This window comes from Pseudochaenichthys georgianus, chromosome 14, assembly GCF_902827115.2.
Source record: "Pseudochaenichthys georgianus chromosome 14, fPseGeo1.2, whole genome shotgun sequence".
NCBI lineage: Eukaryota > Metazoa > Chordata > Actinopteri > Perciformes > Channichthyidae > Pseudochaenichthys > Pseudochaenichthys georgianus.
In genome coordinates, this window is record NC_047516.1 from 13,917,646 (window position 1) to 13,943,004 (window position 25,359).

The window sequence follows — 25,359 nt, forward strand, 5'->3', positions numbered from 1 at the left end:
ACCGTTAAGTACCGGAATCGGAATTGGAATCAGAATCGTGGAAATTCAAACAATACCCAACCCTAGTCTTATGTCTGTGACCCCTCCTGTTGTTCATTGATAAGCCTGAAACATGCACTTGTCAAGGTTCAGAGGCACATTTTGCAAATATGGCAGTAGCCATCGATCATCTTAAGATGAGATATAATTTATTGATCGCAAGTTGGAAACATTTGCGTTACATCAGCATGTGTAACAGTTGTAAATATGCAGTGGTGTTTATTTGTAAATCATTTAGTATAATCACACAAATTCTGTGTTTTATATTTAATAATTCTGTGTTCTTTATTTATTGAGTATTCAATACCTGACAAGGTCGGAGATGAAAAACTTGGGTCGCAGGTTCCTCAACAGTCCATTACAAGACATCTATCAATATGTGTGTATACCTCCACCATTAAACTGTCGTATTCTGCACATTTCGTATACTATCTACATACAACTTATAAGAGTATAATACATATGTATAATATCAGTTAAAATAAGTGCTTAAACATACAGTAGTTAACATAGCAGGAAAGCAATATATTAGTACTTTGTCAGGCTTAATATTATACCCCCAAAGCTTTTTTCTTATTCAAAATAAGACCTTAACCTAAAGTATTCTTTAATGTTTAAATAAAGCCTTATTAATTTGTCTGTCTGTGTCTCCTATTAATATCTAATAATAAAAACAATACATTTCAATAACGTGCTTTAACCACCAGGTGTCCCTTTCTATCAGCTGTGCACCCTTATGGTGTAAATATACCAATAGGCTATACCGATTGGATCAAATATAAAAGTCAGCCGAATTAGTATTGATACTGCAAGGAGACTTATATTGTGAAGAGAAATTGAAGATTGTGTTTAATTGCTGATATATTTATGATCCACGTCACATATTCAGTTTCGGCGGCAGTTCTTCCTGTTTGTCTAGAAGTCTTCTCATCAGGGCTCTATAAATAGCGAACTACGGTAGATATGTAATATTTAATGCAGCCGAACCGTGTATTACAATGCCGTTATTTGATGACTTCCAAAGAGAAAAGCAAGCAAACTCGGAATAAAGTATTATTTTTATTTAACTGTTTTCGGATTTCACATCAACAGGAAGTCTGGTTAACTAAAATGTCTGTGCGGAACAATACCCCAACCCATAGATCCGTGGGTGAATAATGTCAATCACCACATTACACACATCCCTTCACATTTACATTTTTAATTTACATTAAAGTATTCCGTGAGGCCTTCGCACAACCACACACATGGATTAACATCGATTTAATACATTAATGTAGCCTTTGTTTCTGCTAAAAAAGAGGTGTCAACCAGCTGGGGCAACAAGAAAATTGACGAAATCGAGTGTGACTATTAAAAAATAAATCATTATTATATTAACAATAACAACCGACCGTCGGGGTACTGTAGCATTTCCCGGGGAGCGTTCTCATGGCGTCTATGATCAACGCTATGGGAGGGGAGGGGAGGGGAGGGGAGGGGCCCTGACCGACCGTCAACATGTGACGGGTTGGGAGTGAGAACGTGTTGATTGTTACATTAACTTAAGTACTCTGTACTTGAGTTTGCTAAACAGCTTTGCTAATATTTGTATTCAACTGGAGAAGTTATTGGCCACATCTCTGTTTAAGATTGCTTGTTGGGGTTGTTTATACTGCATTCTACAAGATTATTCACACTTTCTACACGTGGCCACGATCCAATGGCTTCACCAGATGCATGACACATGTCATATTCTAACAGAAATATTATGTTCTTGAAAGATATAAAACAGCACAAAGAAGATAAACAATGAACACTGAGGCTGAATATTTCATAGGTTTTATTATTTCTCTGGAAAGCAAGCGTGAGATAAACACCATCCACCACTAGAACATTGGAAAGCTGTGTGACAGGTTGACAGAACATTAGGGAATGATATGCCTCAATGTCAATTTATAAAATAACACAGACGCATTACCATCTATATGAAAATAACAGGCATTCAGGAGCATGTGGGAGCAGTCTCACGATGTAATAAAATAAAAGTGGATGGCCATGGCATGATAGTACACGGTGGTATGTTTGCTCAACACCTTCAGAAAAAACTCTATTGTGTTTCATTATAAAGATAGTTGATCACTTATTGTCAATCATATAAACATGACAAAGAATGGCCTACAGAGAGAAATATGACAAAATGTACCTTGAACCAACAATGAAAAGACAGAACAGAACACAAATCCTGGTGTTAATCACCCATATCAAATTCTTGAGGGAAAGATAAGTCTATTTTTAAGATTATATTTGCTTCTTCAACCCACCAAATAACCTTATTGAGTTACTGAAAACCTGATAGTTCGGGGATTTATCAGGGAAATATTGTATTACAGATCCTCCACCATCTCCATTTTGTGCAGACCAAACCCACATCCGAATGTAAAGTAACTGTATGTGTTCTTGTTAAGCGAAGTTGTAAGGTCCCAGTGGTTTAGGATAATTCCGTAGGTCACATTCAGCAGGAAAAAGGTTCAAACTATGAACATCTTTGTATCTGTGAAACCTAACACCATGTGCATCTAGCAAATGATACAGTACAGAAACATGAATAATGAAACATACATAGACTATATGTTTGAGTCAGTGTTTTATGGCTTACCCATTTTGTGGCAACATTTCCTGATGCCTTTAAACCTTTAACAAATCATTCACTGCTGAATGTGCCTGTATGTGTTTGGGAGAGAGTGAATGTGACTTTAATTAACCAGATAAATCAGAGAGTCTCCGATGTCAACAGTCAGGCTATTGTCAGTGAGAGTGACCTTTTTCTCCTGCAGATTGACATTGAACACTGATTTGTTGGAGACGGGCAGCTTGCCCTGCTCCTCTCGTCCCAGGATGGGCACCTGGCGGGGACCCTGCACCGGATCCTCGTACCTCATTAACTTGACTCTGGACAGGTCTGTTGGAGGGGAGAGGGCCAAAGTGAGACACATGGGAGGGAGGAAATTAGTTCGCAGAATGTTGAAGTTGAGCAGGGGAATTGATTTTATAATAAGAGCAGAGAGATTTTCTTTTCAAATTTGCCAGAATCATATTGCGTTACAAGAATGTGACGAATGTAAGGACAGACGGTCTGATAACCCCAAATCATAATTCCTACAGCCACCACTTTCGCCTGAGGCACTTTCACTTCATCAGGCAGTACAGACTAGTGTTGCACGGTGTACCGATACTTGAAAGGTACCGCGATACCCTGCCGTTAAAAACGTTACGATTCCTCCGTTTCATTAGTATCGGTACTTTAAGAATGACGGGGAAAAGCACTCCGGTGAGAAAGCGCCGTTTTAATAAGAGCCGTGTGTGTTCAGCGCTCTGCTTCCACTCCCTGCACTGCAGCCGTGCCTGAGTTACTGAAAACCTGATAGTCTGAGGATTTATCAGGGAAATATTGTATTACAGATCCTCCACCATCTCCATTTTGTGCAGACCAAACCCACATCCGAATGTAAAGTAACAGTATGTGTTCTTGTTAAGCGAAGTTGTAAGGTCCCATGGGTTTAGGATAATTCCTTAGGTCACATTCAGCAGGAAAATGGTTCAAACTATGAACATCTTTGTATCTGTGAAACCTAACACCACGTGCATCTAGCAAATGATACAGTACAGAAACATGAATAATGATATGAATATTGTATTACAGATCCTCCACCATCTCCATTTTGTGCCTGCAGTCCCTCCCCTCTCTCGTGCGCGCTAGCTGCCAGAGCATGTGAGAAAACGAGAAGGATGGCTGCAAGTGGGAGTGCAACAGCTGCTGCGCCTCGGCTTGTTGACAAAAAAGACGCCAGAAGCGAAAAACGTTGTTTATAGATGATGCTTAATTGTATTGAATACAAATTCTAGTCATTTATTTTATTTATTGTTCTCATTGTTTAAAAGTTTGTGTTATGGTTCTGGTGTGAAATAATGCACAATAATTACATTTAAGACTGTTTCCCTTTTTTTAAGAAAAGTATCGAAAAAGAATTGGAATCGCAATTCTTGACTTGGTATCGGTATCGAAACCAAAATGTTGGTATCGTGACAACACTAGTACAGACACAAAAAGAACTGATTCAATGTATTTAATAGTGTTCTTCTGGCCCTCTTTAGTTGTTATGCAGATGGTTCCAAACCATCGTCTATGAATTTCTTGCTGTATATCCTTTCATCGTACTAACCTTTGATGAGTCTGTTGATCTTGGCTAGCCTGCGGATGATGCTGTCTCCACTGTCGCCCTGCCGGATTTCAACCTTTGTAGAAAACTGTCCGTTGAATGGCTGAGGGTTGACCAGGGACACACACACTCCAGGCTGTGGAAATGGAGGCAAGACGTATTCATGAAACACACATTGTCGATTTGAGGCAAAAGGAAAACATTTTGTTTCACACACACACACACACACACACACACACACACACACACACACACACACACACACAACACACACACACACACACACACACACACACACACACACACACACACACCACACACACACACACACACACACACACACACACACACACACACACACACACACACACACACACACACACACACACACACACACACACACACACACACACACACACACACACACACACACACACACCTAAACCTAAAAGGATGTGTTCATGTTCTCACAACTGCATCCTTCTTTGAGAAACGCCAGCACAGCTTATAGCATTTACCTCTGATCTGAAAACACTGAATGGTTTCCCTGGGCAACAGTCCTCCTTCACTTTGTCGTCACCCTCGGTTGCAAACAAGACGTCGATCTGTTCCAACTTTAGAGGATATGAAAAAGAGGGATTATCAGCTAATCAGTCCACCACCAGAGTGTGTATACAGGTGTGTTTGATATGCACACTGAGAGGGCTGTTAGCCAGACCCCTGCATAGATCAGAGAAGTAACACCTGGTTTTAAAAAGAATTGTTGCATTTTCGGTATTGGGGATGCAAAAAAAAACAAATAGCCCAGAAAACTTTCAAAACAACACAAACCACTGGTTATCCAACAGCTACTTTTAAACCCATTTGTTTCTGAAATTATAGATGAATTATCACAGTGGTAGTAAGTAACATCCCCCTTTTACATCCTACATGATTTCTCTATATTTGTCTTTCTGTGTGGCAGCTTATCTTTAGCAGTTATCTGGCTTCACAAAAGTATCCTAGAGACTTGGCTTTTACTTATCGACCATCCAAAGTGTTTGTGCAGACAAAAGTATAAAGGGCTTTCCTGACTGACAACTGAGCTCAGATTTGTCTCAACCTACTTTTGCAGAAGTGGTAAAACTTGGCTTTAAAGCTGAGATATTTTTGAGGGAATCAAAATGCTGCACCTGCAAGTGACAGCTTGAGATTGTAAACACAAACAAAACCTGCTAAAGAGAACTTCTTCTGTTTACTACTCAGTTTTGAGAGAATAGTTAAATATATTAAACCGCTAGGGCTGACTTCAGCTAAATTCGTTTTTTTAAGGGCAGTTTCAGATAGCAATTCATACCTCTAGAGAATTGGTTAAGTAGACCAGATTTTCCATCACAACTGTCCGCTCATCAAACTCCAGCTCCAGATCCAAGACCCTGGGCCCGTTCTTCTCCAGGTTCTCCTAAAGAACACAAAGCAGAACCAAAATCATCAGATGAACCCAACAATAAAAGCATGACTGATGGACCGTTTGTAAGGCAAGGCAAGTTTATTTATATAGCACCTTTCAGCACCAGGCAATTCAAGGTGCTTTACAAAAATGAAAGACATTCAGACAAAGGCATTTAAAAACAGTAAAAGATAAAAGAAACATTAAAAGAAAAACAAAAAATGAAAGACATTAAGAAAATGGCATTTAAAATCAGTCATTAAAAAGAAAAGCTAATAAAATAAACATTAAAAGATAAAAGTTACAGTGCAGTCTAAGATATGAATAGTTCAATTATTTCGGTTCTTGATTTTTAATTTATTCACAGAACCTCCCTTTGGAAATCCGAACATTTCCGTCCCGATTGTTAATTTAGACTGATTGTTTTCACCATGTTATGCTCGCATGACATCCACAATCGGACCCTCAGGAGGGTGTACTAGCCCCCTACTCTGCTTTGCTTTCCATAACAAAGTCTTTAAGTGTTACCTAAACACCCCGTGTTACCAAAACACTATTTTTCACGTGTCGGTGATGTGATACTTGTTCCTCAGTACAAATCACCCAAAAACTGATCGTAAACCCTGGCTACGATGGATATCCCAAATATCCTACTTTCGAGCAGTCCCTCTCATAAATGTCATGGAGTTTTAGACGGTTTTCACCATGTTTTGTTCGCATGACATCCACAATCGGACCCTCAGGAGGGTGTACTAGCCCCCTACTCTGCTTTGTGTTCCATAACAAAGTCTTTAAGTGTTACCTGAACACCCCGTGTTACCAAAACACTATTTTTCACCCGTCGGTGATGTGATACTTGTTCCTCAGTACAACTCACCTAAAAACTGATCGTAAACCCTGGCTACGATGGATATCCCAAATATCCTACTTTCGAGCAGTCCCTCTCATAAATGTCATGGAGAAATGAATTACGTTTAAATTTAAAACATTAAAAGAAAAAATACATGGATAAAAGTTACAGTGCAGTCTAAGATATGAATAGTTCAATTAAACGCAGCGACAAAAAGAAAAGTCTTCAGCCTGGATTTAACAGTAGTCAGAGTTGCAGCGGACCTGCAGGTTTCTGGGAGTTTGTTCCAGATATTTGGAGCATAATAACTGAACGCTGCTTTACCATGTTTAGTTCTGACTCTGGGGACAGAAAGCTGACCAGTCCCTGAAGACCTGAGAGATCTGGATGGTTCATAATTTAGCAGGAGGTCAGAAATGTAATTTGGGCCTAAACCATTCAGTGCTTTATAAACCAGCAGCAGTATTTTGAAATCTATTCTTTGACACACAGGAAGGCAGTGTAAAGACTTCAGAACAGGAGTGATGTGATCCACTTTCTTAGTGTTAGTGAGGACTCGAGCAGCGGCGTTCTGAATCAGCTGCAGTTTCCTAATGGATTTTTTAGTGAGACCTGTGAAGACACCATTGCAGTAGTCCAGTCTACTGAAGATAAAAGCATGGACAAGTTTTTCCAAATCCTGCTGTGACATTAGTCTTTTAATCCTAGATATATTCTTTAGGTGATAGTAGGCTGATTTAGTAACTGTTTTAATGTGACTGTTGAAACTCAGGTCAGAGTCCATGACTACACCTAGATTTCTGGCTTTATCTGTTGTTTTGAACATTGCAGACTGAACCTCAGCGCTCACTTTTATACGTTCTGACTTTGCTCCAAAAACCATTACCTCAGTTTTATCTTCGTTTAATTGGAGAACGTTCTGACACATCCAGTCATTGATTTGTTCAATGTTTGAATTGGAGCATAGTCTCCTGGTGAAATTGTTACGTAGATTTGTGTGTCATCTGCTATGGTAACTTATTTTGTTGTTTTTCATTATCTGAGCCAGTGGTAGCATGTAGATGTTAAAGAGAAGAGGCCCCAAGATAGAGCCTTGAGGAACCCCACATGTCATATTTGTCAACTCAGATGTGTATGTACCTATAGAAACAAAGTTATTTCTGTCCTTTAGGTAGGATTCAAACCAATTTAGAACTGTTTCCGAAAGTCCCACCCAGTTTTCTAGTCGGTCCAGTAATATGCTGTGGTCAACAGTGTCAAACGCAGCACTGAGATCTAATAATACTAACACTGAAGTTCTGCCACTGTCTGTGTTTAAGTGGATGTCATTAAAGACCTTTACAAGAGCAGTCTCAGTGCTGTGGTTTGGACGAAAGCTTGACTGGAACACATCGAAACAGTTATTTAAATGCAAGAAATTACTCAACTGTTGAAAAACAACTTTTTCAATGATCTGTATCTGTATGATTTGTATGGGAACAAAGTCAAATCAATCAATGTGTAAAATGGCGAACAAGAACAGTGATACAAAGAATTACAGATGCTCTACCTAGCTGTTGTTGACACAACAAATGATGAACCTGGCAAATAAACAAAAGGAAAAAGCTGAGACACCCTGTAAAATGTGTCTTTTGTACTCTTTCAATCAATAAAAACATTGACTACGAAGACCAAGTATTCTAGATATTTCTTTGAAAAAGCAATATAACACTGTTGTTCAAACAGCATTGGCTACAGTCTTGCACAAAGAAGAAGAATAACAAAACATATTTAAAGATGCAGACTCCAATCTTCCAACCGAATTACCAGAACAGGCTTTGGACCAATCAGAAGAAGAGCTGTGCACCAAACAACAAATAAGCCATCTTATGTACAACTTGAATAACCCATAGAAACAAAAGAAAACAAAATACAAAATGCAGTGATTTATTGTCCATGTAAGAGGTATAGAAGGTTAGAGAAGGGACTGGATGTGCCTTTACACAGACACACAAATACTTCTCAACTGTCTGCACTACTTCCTCCAGGTTTACCTTGATCATGGCTACAAAAGGCATGGCTCTCTTCATGTATTTCTTCAGTTCAGGAAGGGCTCCCAACTCGGTCGCTATCACTTTGTTGTCTGGAAGAGCCCCCTTGTTGTCCTGGAATGACACGAAGAAAGAAAAAACAAAAACAGGTAAGACAGGAACACAGGCCAGGAGAGGTATACTGGGAAACTGCACAGCATTACCCCCATGATCATTTAAAGAGGCGGGTGGGTATTTCAGGGCATCACTACACTACGGACCCCTGTGCTTTTGCATACAACATACGTAAAAGACTGCCGCTGTGTGTGAATGTCGTGCATTAGTGTGTCACCTTGTAATGCTTGCCAAGCAGGGATAAGGCGCTGTGCTGCCACGGTGGGTAGCTCTTGGCAACGTAGATGTTGCAGTGGGAGGGCTTGGCTGGAGGCTTTGTGTCACCTTTCTGTTGGGAGGAAAAAACAGCAACAGAAAAAAAGAGGACATTTTTAGAATGATCCATGTATCTATACAGCAAGGTACATAAGATGATTTTTGTTGGAGAATTATAGTCACATGACCTCTGACTGCTTCAGCCAGAGGGGTCAAGGTTATAGAAACATTTTCCAAAATAAATGTCTGCTTCCTTAACAGATAGGTACAAAAACAGGGTTTCGGAATAATAAAAAGACAGCCTCTTTCCCCGATTATCATTCAATCTTGCCTCCATGGCAACAAAGCATTTACAGCAAATCAATAACAGCAATCTGGAAGCGAGACATATCGAATTCTCATAGCTTGTCAATACATGTTTTGCTTTTCTCCAAGCTGCCTACAGCCACTTATCCAAGTTCAAAACTGTAATCAAACAATAGATTGACTTTCCTGCTGTGAACAAAAGACAGACTTGAGTCTTCAAGTGTATTTTAAAGGATAGTCAAGTCAATATTATTATTGTTTTATCACTAAAGCATCGAGATGCAGGACGCGTAAAAAGATGGGGACAACATCGATAATCTACAAATGCTACTTCTGAACTGTGGAGCATAAACCAATACATATGTGATTTCTACATATTGTGTATGCATGACTAACACAGGGGCAGTGAAATTGTATTGGGAACAAAAATATATATATATTAGCAGAGTTAAAGTTGACCTCTTTTGGCACAGTTTGTAATAAGGTCAGGGTTTCCCACACATAGACTTTATTTGGGTGGGCCGCCCAGGTATACTAACGTCCGCCAAAGCATGTAGCGCGATCCATCTAGGTTTAATATTTTTGTATCCCCCCCCCCCCGTTGATGAGCATGCGCCACCAGCACCCCCCCCCCCCCCCTTTGATGAGCGTGCTCCACTAGCACCCCCCCCCCCCCCCCCGTTCTCGGCTACCACCACAAGTATATTTCAGATCTGTGGGAAACCCTGAAGGTAACTCTTTTATAGTAGCTTTTTTAAATTCCAGTTCCAAGCAGATACATGCATAGTATTTGTATTATCCAAGTAAAGTAAATAGTGCCGTGTTCTTTCTTTATAAGCAAATAATTACTAAGTCAGTTAATTGTGTATTCAAACTGCAACAAAGCTTGAGCTTTAGTTCTTGGTAATAGATTGTCTAATTATTTCTGAACCTTAACAGATGAGATAAATGGCTTGAATTGATTGAGAATCAATACTCAAATTGTTTACAGTTAGGGGTGATGAAATGCTATTAAACCTAAATCTACTTTTGGATGCCTGATATTATTAAGCTTCTCATTGGGCTGTTTTCTGTTATTTTCTGCCTCATTGTGCTCTTCATTAAACAGCCACGAATCTGTTAAACAACACCTAAGGGAGAAAAGACTCTTGCTACGACGCTGCCTCCGATTTAATTATCAAACTCGATACACTCCTACAAGAAATAGATTTTATAAAAACTATTAAAGAAAAAAGCAATCAATGCTGAAATCAATATTAAGTTCCCCAAATGACTTAAAAAGGCATTATTAGCAGTGAATACAGCGGCAGTGAAGCGTGTGAAACAACAGAGAGACGTTTCTTACTTTGCTTTTGGGCGGCTGAAGGTATGCTTTGAGTCTCAGTCGGAGGTCGTGTGCGGTCTCCATCAGGTACTGAGAGGAGCGGATCAGAACCTCGTCTACTGGACCCGCCGCGGGCCATGACGCCTTCATCAGAGAACCCGTCTATAAAGGGAAACGGAGAGAAAAAAGAAGGGATGAGGATGAGAAAAGGGATAACAAGTGCATTAGTGTCACATAAAATAACAAAACCAGACACATGTGTAGAAATGCCCGACTGTTTCGTGACACCATGTCCACTGATTGCCTCGGCTCTTAGCTCTTTAGAAAGCGGGGCTGAATACATGATTGGAGTGTACACTGGTTGTAGGGCTTTTGTTGCTAAGCGACAACCAAAAAAAAACATCTCCAGAGCAGCAGCACTCTTTTATGTTCATACATTTGAATGTTAAAAATATTCTCTACTCTCTGTGCTGTTGGGATCGTACAGCAGTTTGTGTGCCACCAACAGAAGGAATGTGTGTGTGTGTGTGTGTGTGTGTGTGTGTGTGTGTGTGTGTGTGTGTGTGTGTGTGTGTGTGTGTGTGTGTGTGTGTGTGTGTGTGTGTGTGTGTGTGTGTGTGTGTGTGTGTGTGTGAGAGAGAGCAGCAATTTCACACGAGTAAAGAGCAGCGGGAAAAGCACTTCCGCAGACCTACATGAATATTATCTTAGCCCGTTGATCCCAGGTGTATTGAGGAAAATAAAAAAACACGGGAAGATCAAATGTTTCTCTCATAGAGTAGTTCTGTTTTACCTCCGCGTATAAAAGGGATATAAACATAAAAGACTTGGGGACTTGAGGATGAAGGGCACATTTGAACCCGTAGTCAGCCGAAACCCACGTTATAATGTCAAATCCAGTTTTTCCTCACCTTGCCAAGCAGACCCCAAGTGTATTCACACAGGTGGGGGCAGATGGGGGCCAGCAGCAGAGTTTGTTTCTCTATGAACTGGAAGACAAGGTCTCTGTGCATGCCTTCGATAGCCAGCTCACGATACTTATCTTTGGCAGCCTGTAAACATTCACAAAAACAGTTCATGTTATTATGGGATCTCCAAACTCTCCCAGACACAATCTTCAATCCAGTGAATTCCCCTCAGAATGACATTTGAATCCTCACGCATGTTACGCTCCATCTCCTGCGGTATTCATAATAACGTCATAAAAGGCTTACGGAGGATTAAAATCATCCTCGTCTTTAAAGACATAAAGATGATTAAGTGTCGTTTCATAATGGACATTTTATTCACCTGGTACTCAAAGAAGCCACACTTCAGAGCCTCCTTGTACATCATCCTGTCGTAGTGCTGCTCTGTCTTCAGGATGCCTGCATTCATCTCGCTGGACACACAGGACACAAAATCATTGCAATCAGTCTGCAAAGCCAGTTCACTTGGCAGCACCAGAAGGAACACGGTCAGAAAGGCCAGGGTTTTACGAGGGAACCATAGAAACTCTGAAGGACTGGCTCACTTTGCTCGCTGCATACCTCGTTTTAGAAGAAAATCACTTTGACAATGATCACAAAATCACACTGCAATGCAACATTTATCTAAATTAGAGATGCACGATGTAACTATGACACTAGATATTAGCTTAGATGTTAGATACAGTAATATTGCAGTGTTTTCTCTTTTCTTGTTTTAAAGACTACATTACAGTAAACTCAAAATACTGTATAGCTGCCCATTATTTGCCACTCTGTCATTATATCCACAAAATGTATGAATTCATAAAATAATAATAATCATAATAATTTAGCTCTAATTGTCACAACTATTTAAACGAGGTATTAGTCTCTTTATGGTTCTAATTCCAGACATGAATTTTAAGGTTTTGGTTTAATCAATGTGAACATTTGCATTTTCCTTAAGGAAAACCCACTGTCTCAACAATAAATGTATTAATAGGACAAGTAAAAATAAATAATTCTTTCATGATCAAACTTAATTTCACTACCAACCCAAGCTTCTAATTTCTAGTCCTAAATCTACGGACATGGCAAAGACCCCATTGTTGCTGAGATTCATTTTTAAAGATGAATTCTATTTCCTATCTCCTTGATGTCAATTCCAATGTATAAGGCCTTGCTGAAAGTGATAATAATAATAGTAATTTAAAAGCTATACTGAATATCTCGGTACATGCAATCCAACCCTATCTAAATGACTCTCTGCCTGTACCTGGCAAAGACCCGGTCGTTGAAGGTGTCTGCGGGTCCTGTCCTCAGGTTGTTCTGGTTGACGATCATCTCCTTCACCCACTCCACCCAGGTGTAGAGGCGCAGGATGCCGGCGTCAGCCATGGTCTCCACGAAGTTGGCGTCCTCCACCGTGTCCCCGGCATCAGCTAGAGCCAGACGCATACCTGGGAGAGGAAATGCATAGGTGTGTTTAAATAGCAGACAGAACACATGCAATATAATCAGTGACGTGGCTTTTTCCCCCCTATGTTTCAGAGCTAAACAAACGGTATGATTAATGCCTCTGTCTCACCACCGCCTGTGTAATTTGCTCATATTAAATATTCAACTATATGAGTCCCCTTAATCTTAGGTTGCATAATAAAACACTGAACAGAGCACCGGCTTTCTTTTCCTCCAAAAATACCTTGACAATAAGGTGAAGTTCAGAACATTTGTGGAAAATTCTATAGTCTGAGAAAACTTGAAATACCCAGCAGACATCACACAGAGCTCTAAGACAGGAAGTCTACCTAATTCAACTATCTGCTGTCAGAACTTTCTTTTACTCCCACAGCAGGGGCGGCTTCTAGAGACGCAGCAGACACATCTATATATTATTCAGCTTGTTCAAAACACAACAAACTGTGGCCAGAAATATTAAATAAACATCCAATCCAAAAAAAGTACCAACCCTGAGGTAAACTAAGGGCAGGAGGTGTGCCAGGGTTCAGATAACTTTAACTTACAAATATAGACTCAAACAGAACAAACCTTTAGAGATGAACCACAAAAACATCTCTTATGTGTATCATTATTATTATTATTATTATTATGTATGCCTTACAGGACTGACAACACATAAGACTTTTGATATGAAACACATTTTCATAGACATTGTTGGTCTCACGACTCCTTTGTGAGAATCTGTCTTGCCCTCATGTTCCTATACATATTTCATTTAGAGTCTATACTTTTCTTCTTTGTTATGTTTCCAGTTGTCTGTGGAGAGACGATCGGGGGTACGAACTATCTGGAATGGCGATTATGGAATAAAAACTCATGATTGATTGGAGAATTTCTAGTGCAAACTTGTCGAAAAGCTGCAGGGCAACACAACTGATGGGAAGACCAGGTTGAATATTCACTGCTTTACTGATTACACTTAGATTTAAACATACATTATACATACATAAACAAACTCATTACTTACAGTGCATGGAAGTGATCTGATGTATTGGAAACCTCAAAGCACTCAATAACAACACCTCAGCTAACTTTTATTTTGTAATCATCTTCAACGCGAGATAAAATATGCTTAGTATAATCAAGTGTAATGGCCCGTGTATTATGAAGATGCTTAATAATCCTTTTTAAAACGTACACTGATGTGTTTGGGCTGCAGTGTTGCAATGAAACATGACGGAGATAAAAGAGTAAACAATCCCAAAGAGCAGACAGGAGGAAGATAAATCAAAAAGAAAGTGTGTGTACCATCTGCTGAGAACTTGTCAATGGCTTGGCAGAGTGTGAGGAAGTTTCCAGTTGATTTGGACATCTGGCGAAAAGGAAAACGGATGTTAGCAGACAGAATCTTTCAGGCGCGTCCGCCCACACAAGTTCATTACAAAGCTAGGTGGAATAAATCCGACGAGTCACAGTCTGCCTGTATTTAAATCAACAAAAGAGAAAAATCAAGTGCAAATCAACGGCACATACAGTAATTAAAATACATAAACAGCATCAAACACTAGTTAATTACTGGCGTGTAGGAAGAAAAGTGTTTAAATACAAAGGTTTACGGCAAATTGTAATGATGGAAACATTGTTATTTCATGTTTTAACAACCCAGACAAAATGACACATCAGATGAAACCAGAGCTTTCCTCCTGAGAAACTAAGATATAAATGTTAGAGAGTCATATCAATTTATAGAGATGAATATTTCCCAACATGAATATTTGACACACCTTTTCAGAGTTGAGGAGGAGATGTCCGTTGGCTCTGACCGCCTGTGGCCACTTCCCACTGTAGACAGGAGGAAATGTGCTCATCTTCACCATCATCACCATCAATACAATCAAGTTAACCCTACTTCATGACTTACTTAAAAAAATGCATGTAATACTTGAATAGAGAAATTCTCTTAATAATAATCTTATACCGTTTCCACAGCTTAACAAATGCACATTCAGGCAGGCAATACGTTTAAAATCCTTATTATGATATCAATGAATTACTATTATTATTAATTAAGGACACATTTTCCATTATATATACACACACAACCTATACAACCATATGCAAAAATGCATATACGATGTTCAAATAAATGGTTGATCCATCAAATAATACTTCTCAGAAGTTTAAACTACATTTTTTTTTTTTAACAAATGAATGTAAAATGACCGGATTTAAACAGTCCATAACATTTGTAGCAAATCTCAGCTAAGTGTACTGTTTTTTTTTAAAACTCATGAAATCACAATCCTGCTGGAAAAAACATGTACAATTTCACTTCAAGATCTTATACCATCTGAATTCTATAAATGTTATTACATGCAGTGAATCTTGCCCATAATCTCTCAGTACTGGACGATCAAGTGGGCGACCGCACCTGTCTTTGGGCCACATGGCCACGTGGTTGTACAGGTAGTAGGACAGGTGGTTGGGCACCAAGTCTTTGCCGGACACACGGACATCCACAGGGTACCAATACTCAAACTCCCTCCTCAGCTTCTGCAGACACTCTTTAGGGATGTCTGTCTTTGGGAAAGGAGATGTCTTGAAGAAGATAAAGTCCCACACCTCTCTGGTCATCTGCCCCGGCCTGTAAAAGAGAAAGAAAGGAGAAAATAATGATTAAGCCAGGGTAGAGCAAGGGCTGTATCGGGTTGAAACAAGGCGAAGAGAAGTCATTAAATGCAGTGTTTCAGTTCTCTTTGCAGTTTTATCTTAGACCTAGGAACGAGATTTGAGGACACTTAAATTAAACATTAAGCTACGAATTGATTTTTCTAAAACTGTGTCTGTAATAGAGCAAATCTATTTATTTAATTTCATGGATGAATACCGGGCGACAAATTGACTTTGTCTAAATTTGAAAAGATTACATTTAGTTATTAAATTGCAGTCGTTTTTCCCTCAGGTGAACAAAATCCATGCTTGTTTGGAGGCAGAAAAGCAAGGACGGGAGAAGGAGAGGAGACAGAGTGAATCAGTTAAGGCTTAATCTGTGTTTACTCAAGTGTGCAGGTGTGTGTGTGTGTGTGTGTGTGTGTGTGTGTGTGTGTGTGTGTGTGTGTGTGTGTGTGTGTGTGTGTGTGTGTGTGTGTGTGTGTGTGTGTGTGTGTGTGTGTGTGTGTGTGTGTGTGTGTGTGTGTGTGTGTGTGTGTGTGTGTGTGTGTGTGTCCGTACTTGATGCCCAGTGGTGAGGCTCCTTGTCCGTTGAGCACGCCTCCCTGGAGGAGGTGGGCTACAGTGTAGTAAGCCATGTAGATGGTGGAGTCTGATAGTGACTCAATCAGCCACTGCTTGTCCCAAGGCAGCCGCGTTCCTATGGTAACCAGGAGGCAGGCACACATACACGCGCAAGCATCAATCCAAAAACAAAGAAATACATGCACACAAACATGGGAGAGAAAGCAAAAAGACAGAAACAATAAGTATTAAGAAAGACAATTGTTGTCTCCTCTGAGCTGAAACAATCTTTTGTTGCGTTTGCCATCTTGTCAAGCTCGCTCCATTCTGGTGCCAAGAACAACACAAACACAAAGGAATAAGTCCTGGGCTTCATTGTGTAATCCTTGGCAAACAAGTCGAGTTGTACATATTTTATTGTCAAAAACTCAGCCGGACCACAAGTGTCTGACCTGCTGCTTTGACAGACTCAAGCAACTCATTGTTTGTGGATTTTCCTCAAATTCTAATTTTGGTCATTGTTAGGCGTGTGTGCGGGGTGGGGAGGGTAAAATACTCAATTAGCCTCAAATGTAGTAAGCTCTCACTAAAATCAGACAGTGAGTTCTTATTGGTATGTTTTAGTTGCATTCTATTAATTACTGTCCACAAACAGTAACTACTAAATCAAGATCATTAATTATAACATGTTCATTTGTTTACTTTTGACATTTTTCATTAATTTGAATATGATTTCAGAAATGTATAACATAATTCATAGTATTAACACACATTAATAAACAGATATTGGTAGGCATCAAGAGTCGATTTACACAGTTTATAAACTGTGACTGGGATACGGTGTGACTATGGCTCATGGGTTTATTTTCATGAAAACTTAATCTACCTATGCTTTTTCTGTGATTTCCTACTTGAAAACCGACTTCATTTACATCCTCACTTTTGAGCTTAAAGTGTTTCAATTATCTTTGTTGAGGACAACAGCAAAAAACCTAAAGTATATTATGCTTCCACAAAGAGGTGAACAAAGTCTCCACAACCACCACCTTGGTCAGGTATTCTTGTTGGTGAAACGTTGTGCTTCATATTCTTAAATTATTAGTGGAGATTTGTAAAGTAAAAGTCAACCACAGGCCTAGACTGTGCTACGCTGGCATGTACCGTATGCCAGATGGCTCTTAATCATTTAAACCTGCATTTATTCCTGTCTGAACAGAGAGGGAGGCTGTTGCTAGGTGCGTTATCATCAGTCCTCTGTCTCCATCTATAGACCACAAATGTCAGTCGTAAATGAGAAAACATCTTTAAATGTTGTTCATCTCTGGCGGAGTGTCTTTAAATCTCAAAACAAGACTAAGCAATATTAGCATTCATAGAGTTCTATAAGTCTCCTATATTAACAGTTACTGCAGACCTGAAACAAAACACACACACACACACACACACACACACACACACACACACACACACACACACACACACACACACACACACACACACACACACACACACACACACACACACACACACACACACACACACACACACACACACACACACACACACACACACACACACACACACACACACACACACACACACACACACACACACACACACACACACACACACACACACACACACACACACACACACACACCAAGTCCGTAGGTACGAGAGCAGGCGTGCTCCTGCAGCCAGGCCAGCGTCGCCTCAAAGTTTCTCCTGGTCTCATCACAAAATCTGTAAATATTTGTGCAAAAAACAGATCATTAAATCAGAGGAAGATGATGATGCAAACTTTGGCATGATAACATTTGTTTCCAGCTTAAGGTCATAGTCAATAATATCTCAAACAATTCTACTAGATAATTTAGACGAGAGAACAGGAAAGCACTGCAGAAAGCTAGATGTGTCTTACGTCTCCAGAGACTTGAGGGCTTCATTTGCCTGCTGCTTCCACTCTGCATCCCCATAGTCCAAATACCTGAGACACACATATAACATTAGCATGCACATAAGTTATTACAAGTTTGTCTTCCAGAATGAATCCATTCAACCTCACAAGAAAAACAATCTTTATATCCATTTATATTCCCTGGGTTCTATAACACTGTCATTTATGTCCAAAGTCCTTATTGTTACAAATCAAACACACACTAGATTTATAGTATAATATTTAGTGAGCAGAATCCACTCACCACTGGTCGCAGTGAGCCACCACGCACACATCAGCTGAACGCGACATGACCTGTTTTTCCGGCTCCATGTAGATCATGGCCTCACCCTGTGATACATTGATAGAGAGCCAACATCATTACTGGCTAATATAGATGAAACATCTATCACACATGGCATATAGTGAACTCTAACATAGTCTGTAGCAGTTCACGGACAAAGAGAACACCAAACAGAAATAGTTTGAAGTTCTTGTACCACATCTACTTTGGATATACTTTATTTTTAACTTGTCCTTTATGTATTAGAATCAAATAATGTCTTACCCTCTCAACCATCATCTTCTGAATGGGTTTTTTGACATCCTGGACCTTCTGCCCCTTGTAGCCATCAACCAGCATGATCTGAGACAGGAAGTCATTCATCAAAACGTTTCATTCACACTGAATTCTTTCACAATTCTGACAACAATAAGTAGGTCACGTCTCCTGCAGTGCATTCGACAGTCACAAACAATCCTAAACTGCTCAGTGCGATGACACATATTCACTTTACACATAATATGAAATGTGTTCTGCTAGATGTGCTATGGAGTGGCTCCATGCAGTGCTTTCATTTGAATTCTTATTTCTTTTCAAAGTGCAATCAGTTGACAGTGAAGGGAGCTGAATGTGAACAATTTTACAAGACTCATGTCATAATGTTGTGACGGGGGGAAATAAAAAGCTTAAAAAAAATGTGAATGCTATTCCTCGTCTCTGTAAGCGAGTCATGTTGTACACATCCAGCTTTCCGTTACGAACCGATTTTTCCAATAGTAGACAGAATCAAACCACACAGAGCAATAGCCAGTGCATTCATAATTTAGTCTAGCCTTAAGGTGTAACTCAATTGGCTTGTGTCTCGGAGATAAATCGAACAAGCTTCAAAACTAAACTTTAATCCACTAAGGGGTTGCGTTTTGCTGACCTGTGCACTTGTTTTTTCATTTATTAGAAACCGAACCGACTCACCCCTTCGTAGAATCCCTTCAGGTAGACTTTCTCTTTGGCCTCAGCCAGCTTCTCCTTGTCATTCTGGCTCTGGATCTTCAGCTCATCACACACCAGAGGAGCGGAGAGGTTCCCATAGCCTGGGATATCAATGATGGGGACCTAACATTTGCACAGACACACATTAAGACTCCATTCTGAAACTTGGACTGAATTTAACTTTTACTTAAATTGGTGTGTTCAATTCTGACTCGATTCAAACAGACTAGCGGGTCAGCTTACCGGCTCAAAAGGCAACACCATCTTGTCCTCAATTCCATACTTCTCCCGTAGAGCCTGTTGGAAATTAAACATTAAGAGACACATTATAAAAATGCAAAAGTCAGTGACAACAGATGTGTCACTAATCAAATTTCTCTCTTAACAACTGTGGGTTTAGTAAACCTGCACTCAAGCAAATAACACAGACGATTTATTTAAAAGCCCAATAAAAAAGGCAGAAAAATATTTCTAAAACTTAATTTCAAAACTACACTTTAAGTTTCAGAGATTTCCTTTATTTCCCGGAAGACTTTATTTGAGGAGAAAAGGCTTCCTGAATAGCAGCATTCATGTTAACTATCTGTAACCTTTACCTGTTTTTTCTTGAGGTCTCTGAGAGCAGCGATGTCATCAGGAGCATCAGAAGGCACACTGGTAACTATCCCCGTACCTGAGGAAAACACAGAGCAGCCAAAAGGTCAACACATGAAATGTATTCATGCACACACATATCATGTGTTTCTCATTGAAATGTGCATTATATACATTCAATGCTATTGTTTCCATGCTATCATACTGGAGTAACTAACTAACTGTGAAAAGGGCGAGCACAAATATGCGTGATCTGGAAACTGATAAATGTCACAGGTCGGGTTTGATTCCCCCTCTCTCAATGCTCTCCACAACGCTTCAAAACCGCGATGACACACTCGACACAAGAGATTTGTTTTTATTGAAATTCTGACATTTGACTTTCTAATTAAGGCTGTTGAGAAAGAAATCCTCAACAGGACACACAGGAACACGCTGATGAACTACTCCCCTCGAGCAACAGGCCAGAAAATAGATAGGACAGACTTCTAAAAGAACAAAAGGCACTGGGAGCAATTACAACATTTTCTACATTAACAAATGATCTGCCTCAGGCAAAAATAAACAGCCATTATTTCTATTCATCGACATCACAGTACATCACTTTGTAGATGATAGGGTGACCTTGGCCTGCTGTTTAGAGGATTCCCAGTATTTCTGCACAAACTTCCACAAGAGGAAGGAGGAAAAGGGATAAAGCTCATCGCAGGAAGTAATACCTGATGCATAAGGGCCACATCATTTATCTTTATTTGAAACACACGGATAAAAAGACATCCACAGAAAGAAACCTTTTGAAAACGATGACGCTTAAACCAATGTGAGAAATGTCTGCATGTATCACTGCGACTTTTTCAAAGTGTTTGACTCATACCTTTGTCCTCCTTGATGGTGAGCATTGGCAGAGCGTAGATGATCTTATAGGAGGTCAGAGGAGCGCTCAGGGCACAGCCAAGGACATCCTAGAAAGAAACAAAACGATGCAGAACCTGATTTGATCTGCTCTTTAGTCACATAGGCACCTACTTGATCCTGTTGATTGCACCATAGCTAAGAAACCTTGATAATCAAACTGTCTTTACACTTCTAATTGACCTCCAAGACTTGATGGGTTCAATCCCTGATATGAAATAGAACTGACTGTATCTTTAGCTGAAGAAAAACACAGACAACGTTCGTACCTGTCCCAGGATTTCCATGGCCACTGGCACCACTCCATTCTCTTTGGTGAAGCCCTGGTAGGACATGTTCCTGGCAGATCTACTGGTGCCGATGAAGATGTCTCCGTTGGTTGTCTCGAAGGCGACGTACTTCATGTCGGGCCTCACCCAGCAGTTGGTCTGACCGAACATGGTCTCTGGTCTCAGAGTGGCGGCCACCAGAAAGATGTTTTTGCCTTTCATGGCGCTGTGAGAAAGACGGCTTGAGCCCTTTAGTTGTGTCTCAATTTAAAAGTTAGTAGTACAGTGTTTATCAAGATGAGAAATACACTTAAGTGTATATGCAAAACTATCTGTGGTGTAGTGACCATCCTTTACAAAATGTTGGTGTGTTCAGTGTATGTATTTCTTTACCTGCTATAGAAGACTTTGGCCTTGAACTTTGCCGTGTATGGTTCTACTATTTTCATCTTGATGAGAGTGTACTCTTGAGGTCCAACTCCCTGCAGGCGAAGACAAATGTTACTTGGGGGGAAAAACAAATGACAGCTCTCAGATAATGTCAGTTCAAATCAAGAGACCCTTTTAAAGGATTTGTTTGTTTTTACTTTTGGTGCTGACATTATAAAACAGATTTTTTTTTTTTTAAATAGACTATGTGGAATTTGTTTTACATCACTATGAAACTGCTCAATTGTAACAAATGGTAAATCAAACCAACTCTATGTTTTTGATGTGAGGTATGTGACTTGGCATCAAAACAAGAATCATTTAAAAATGTATTTCTTTTTGAGAAACCATTTCTTTGTAATGTTTCCTGTGTTATTGTTTGTCACAACCAATACATTATTCCACATATCCAGGAAGGTTTACCTCTCCGGTCTGCCTGTCATGGTCCATGCAGGGCTGTCCATCCTTCGGGGAGTAAACGGTATACCTGCAGAGGAGTCGAGGAAAGTCACATTATATATTACAACAACAATAAAAACACAGAATGCCAAAAACAACGAGACTGCCTGAGCCTAAATCCAAACTTTAAAATTAGCTGATGTCTTCACTTTAAATATGAAACATGCTTCTACCCCATGGAAAGATATGACTTTGGTATATGACATTGTTTCAGGCAAGAGAGTCCAACTTATATAGCAAAAAAGATAAAGTGTGAGACATTATCATTTTACATGGCACTTCCTTACTTGTCTTTATATTACTGAAAGGAAAGTGCTACACACAAGTAACACAGTTACAGACACAACACTGAACCAGACTTTCTCAGGAGTAGATTTGGTAAAATATTTCTTTAAAAAAATATCCAAATTGTAAAGACAATAAACATGGATTGGAGCAGAATAGGGAGATAGAGACGCAGAGCTGTTCAGAGGTTTTCAAAAAAGACTGCTTGTAAGAGCTGCACAAAAAGGAGGAGCTCTTCAAAAAATGCTGGTGATCAGAAATAAAACTATTTGGACACTCAGCTTAAAGGGGACCTATCATGCAAAATGCACTTTTGTCTCTCTATGTGGTGAATGGTCCTTGGTCTGAAAAAGTTTGAGGAACAACACTCTTAACAATCTCACCTTTTGCCAAATTTGATCTTTTTTCTCTCCTTGAGTGTGGTGAACTGCCACCTGACGAAGGAGTCGTAAAAGGGGTTCACATCGGTAGTGATGAATGAACGCCTCCAGTCCACCTGTGAAGTGATAACATGAAACAGAGATTTAAGCACAGTTGAATAAATAACCCGATTTAAACATCCCCATGGCATATATATCTTTTGGTGAATTCTCAAACAAAAATCAGACTACAGACATGTCACTCCAGTGTTTACCTCTTAACACATACAAACAGATTATTTAACCATATGACTTTGCAAGAAGGCTTTAAAGTAAAAAAAAGTCAAATGAAAGCAGATGTGCTTGTCGTATTTTATTGCATTACACAGTTGTTAGCTAGAGTTACGTTATTACAATTAGTCACCTTGACTCCCATCTGTTTGAGATCTTTGATAGCCAAAGGAGGGAAGTACTCCAGCCAGTGTTCGGCATGGGCAAACTTGATAATCTCCTGGTCACTCAGGCCCAAAGACCTCATGATGTCCCATTGGAAAGTGGCAGTTCCGGTTTTGGCCACTGCTTTACTCTAAAAGAGGAATAAAACATTATAATAATGAAAAAGAGTTATGGTTGTCATTTACTAAAACACTGTATGTGTTCCTTCATATGTGAAAACTGTCATCAATCTGCATCCGATCCTGACCTTCTTGCCCTTTGATTTGTCCTTGATGATGAATTCATCGGACACCTCTGGCTTCACCATCTCCTCTTCCTCCTCGTCTGGAAACTGTGGAGGGTTTCCATACACCTCCATCTCTCTCTTCAGCTTGTCTGCACAGGCCTGGTGGATACAATATAGATGTGTGAATACCGGGAGAAAGGAAACGTTAGTGTCTGTGTGAGGGGGTTAAAGGCAGGTATGAATTGATAAATTAATAAAGTGGAAAAACCTAAAAAGCCGAACTGGTACTAGTACTGAAGACCATGTCATTTAGTTTTCTACAATTATGAAGGGAAGTACAGACAGAAGAGTGTATTTGGCAACAACTTATGAAAGGTGGGATGTACAGTATATGGTAGGCAATGCTAAAAATGAAAACATTCCATAACTGCAGGTCAATGCCACACACACAGGACTTATTTATTAGACAGGAAAAAAGCCACTAACTTTGATTGGCATTCCTGTGCAGTGCAGCCCGAATGGGAAGAGGCATTTCTTCCCTTTCATGGACTGGTATCCAACAGCAAACTAAGAGAACAAAGTAGAGCATCAATGAGTGAGAGACTAGTGATCATAAGTTGAACATACTGTATGCATATCAAGTATCTTTCATGGATGCCAACTCAAGAAGTACATTTCTTAGTGTTTATCTTCGTCTGTCATTGTATACAAACTTACCTCACACTTTGACAAGCTGAACGTGTGTCCAAGGTGCAATCTGCCATTCATGTAGGGGTAGGGGAAGGTGACAAAGTACTTGGTTTTGCTGTAATAAATGAAAAAAAGGGTGTTATGTACAAATTGCCATGAACTGGGGAATAAAGCGGAGCAATGAAGGCTCATCCTTGATACGTTAACTGTTCCACAGAAGAGCTTCATCAATACTTGCATGGCTTGTTTTTCCAACAGCAACAACAAACATGTCATAACTACTTCCAAACACATTTAAGAACAATAGGTGTTCATATTGTATCAGGAAGAGATCAGTTGAAGGAAGTAACCAGCAAAAACTGCTCTGACATTCCTGGGTATGGTAATCTATGTGAATTGCTTTATTAACAGAGAGTATAACAATTGCATATTGAGCTATTGCTGATCAAGTATAATGTGAAGTATAGTAGGGAATTAGTCATATGGTACCTCCTCATAACAACAGATACTCACTTTGTGCTTTCCCCAATTGTTGTCGGTGCATCATTCTCAAATGCCTTCTCCCTCTCCCATTTCTCCTGGATCTCTATCTCAATCTTTCTCAAGAAGTCCAACTTTGCTCTTCCTTTTCGCTCCTGGAAACGAACACAATTGATAGTTCATTAGCGAAAAGGCAGAGCAGTAAAACTATTACTTACCTGACAATATAACATAATAGATAATAATTGAAAATAATAATAATAATAATAATAATAATAGAAAGTCTGTTCGAGAAGTGTTTAACAAGAAAACAGCTGTTATCTCTGGTCCAGCTGTGTCAGATTTCTCTCAAGTCTATTTCTGCAGTTGGCTCGTCAACTAGCTTATGTTAGCTAACTTAGCTAACAGCTACGGTAAGTTATTGAGACAAAGCGTAACCATTGCCTATAAACCACAGGAAACATTCCTGATATTGAAATGAATTGAACATTAAACATACCGTCATTTTGAATCAAATTGAGAGCAACTGATAACTCTATTGTTTAAACAGAAGAAATAAGAGAGTGTGTAGTTTGACAAGGGAAACCCACGCCACCGGTGCCTGGCTGATGACACACAGGCTTCTCGCATGGTTTTCTGGGAAATGAAGTTCGAAGAAGTTTCAGTAGTCGTGTCGTTAGATATCTAGTGAACTATGCATATATTTTCATGTATAAATTATTCGATTAATTTTGTATATTTGTATACACATACGGTAGGGCCACTGCTACCTATTTACCTATAGCAGTTTAATTTGGACACGG

General features: G+C 39.6%; 1 protein-coding gene across 1 annotated transcript; it reads right to left on the reverse strand.

The window, feature by feature from the left end:
- Positions 1-1,844: 1,844 nt before the first annotated feature.
- On the reverse strand, positions 1,845-25,169 carry LOC117458413 (leucine--tRNA ligase, cytoplasmic-like). The gene is made up of 32 exons (XM_034098864.1): positions 25,056-25,169; positions 24,590-24,711; positions 24,104-24,191; positions 23,873-23,953; positions 23,408-23,545; positions 23,129-23,290; positions 22,729-22,841; positions 22,025-22,088; positions 21,566-21,654; positions 21,173-21,398; positions 20,866-20,953; positions 19,994-20,070; positions 19,641-19,694; positions 19,380-19,520; positions 18,693-18,770; positions 18,390-18,475; positions 18,110-18,175; positions 17,849-17,931; positions 16,186-16,324; positions 15,386-15,598; positions 14,739-14,796; positions 14,263-14,326; positions 12,770-12,953; positions 11,837-11,927; positions 11,458-11,598; positions 10,568-10,708; positions 8,879-8,989; positions 8,551-8,661; positions 5,575-5,679; positions 4,757-4,852; positions 4,242-4,374; positions 1,845-2,980 (listed from the first exon to the last, which is right to left on the reverse strand). The coding sequence occupies exons 1-32, from the start codon at positions 25,059-25,061 to the stop codon at positions 2,775-2,777; spliced, it is 3,555 nt and encodes a 1,184-aa protein (XP_033954755.1). The 5' UTR covers positions 25,062-25,169; the 3' UTR covers positions 1,845-2,774.
- Between the last annotated feature and the right edge of the window lie 190 nt (positions 25,170-25,359).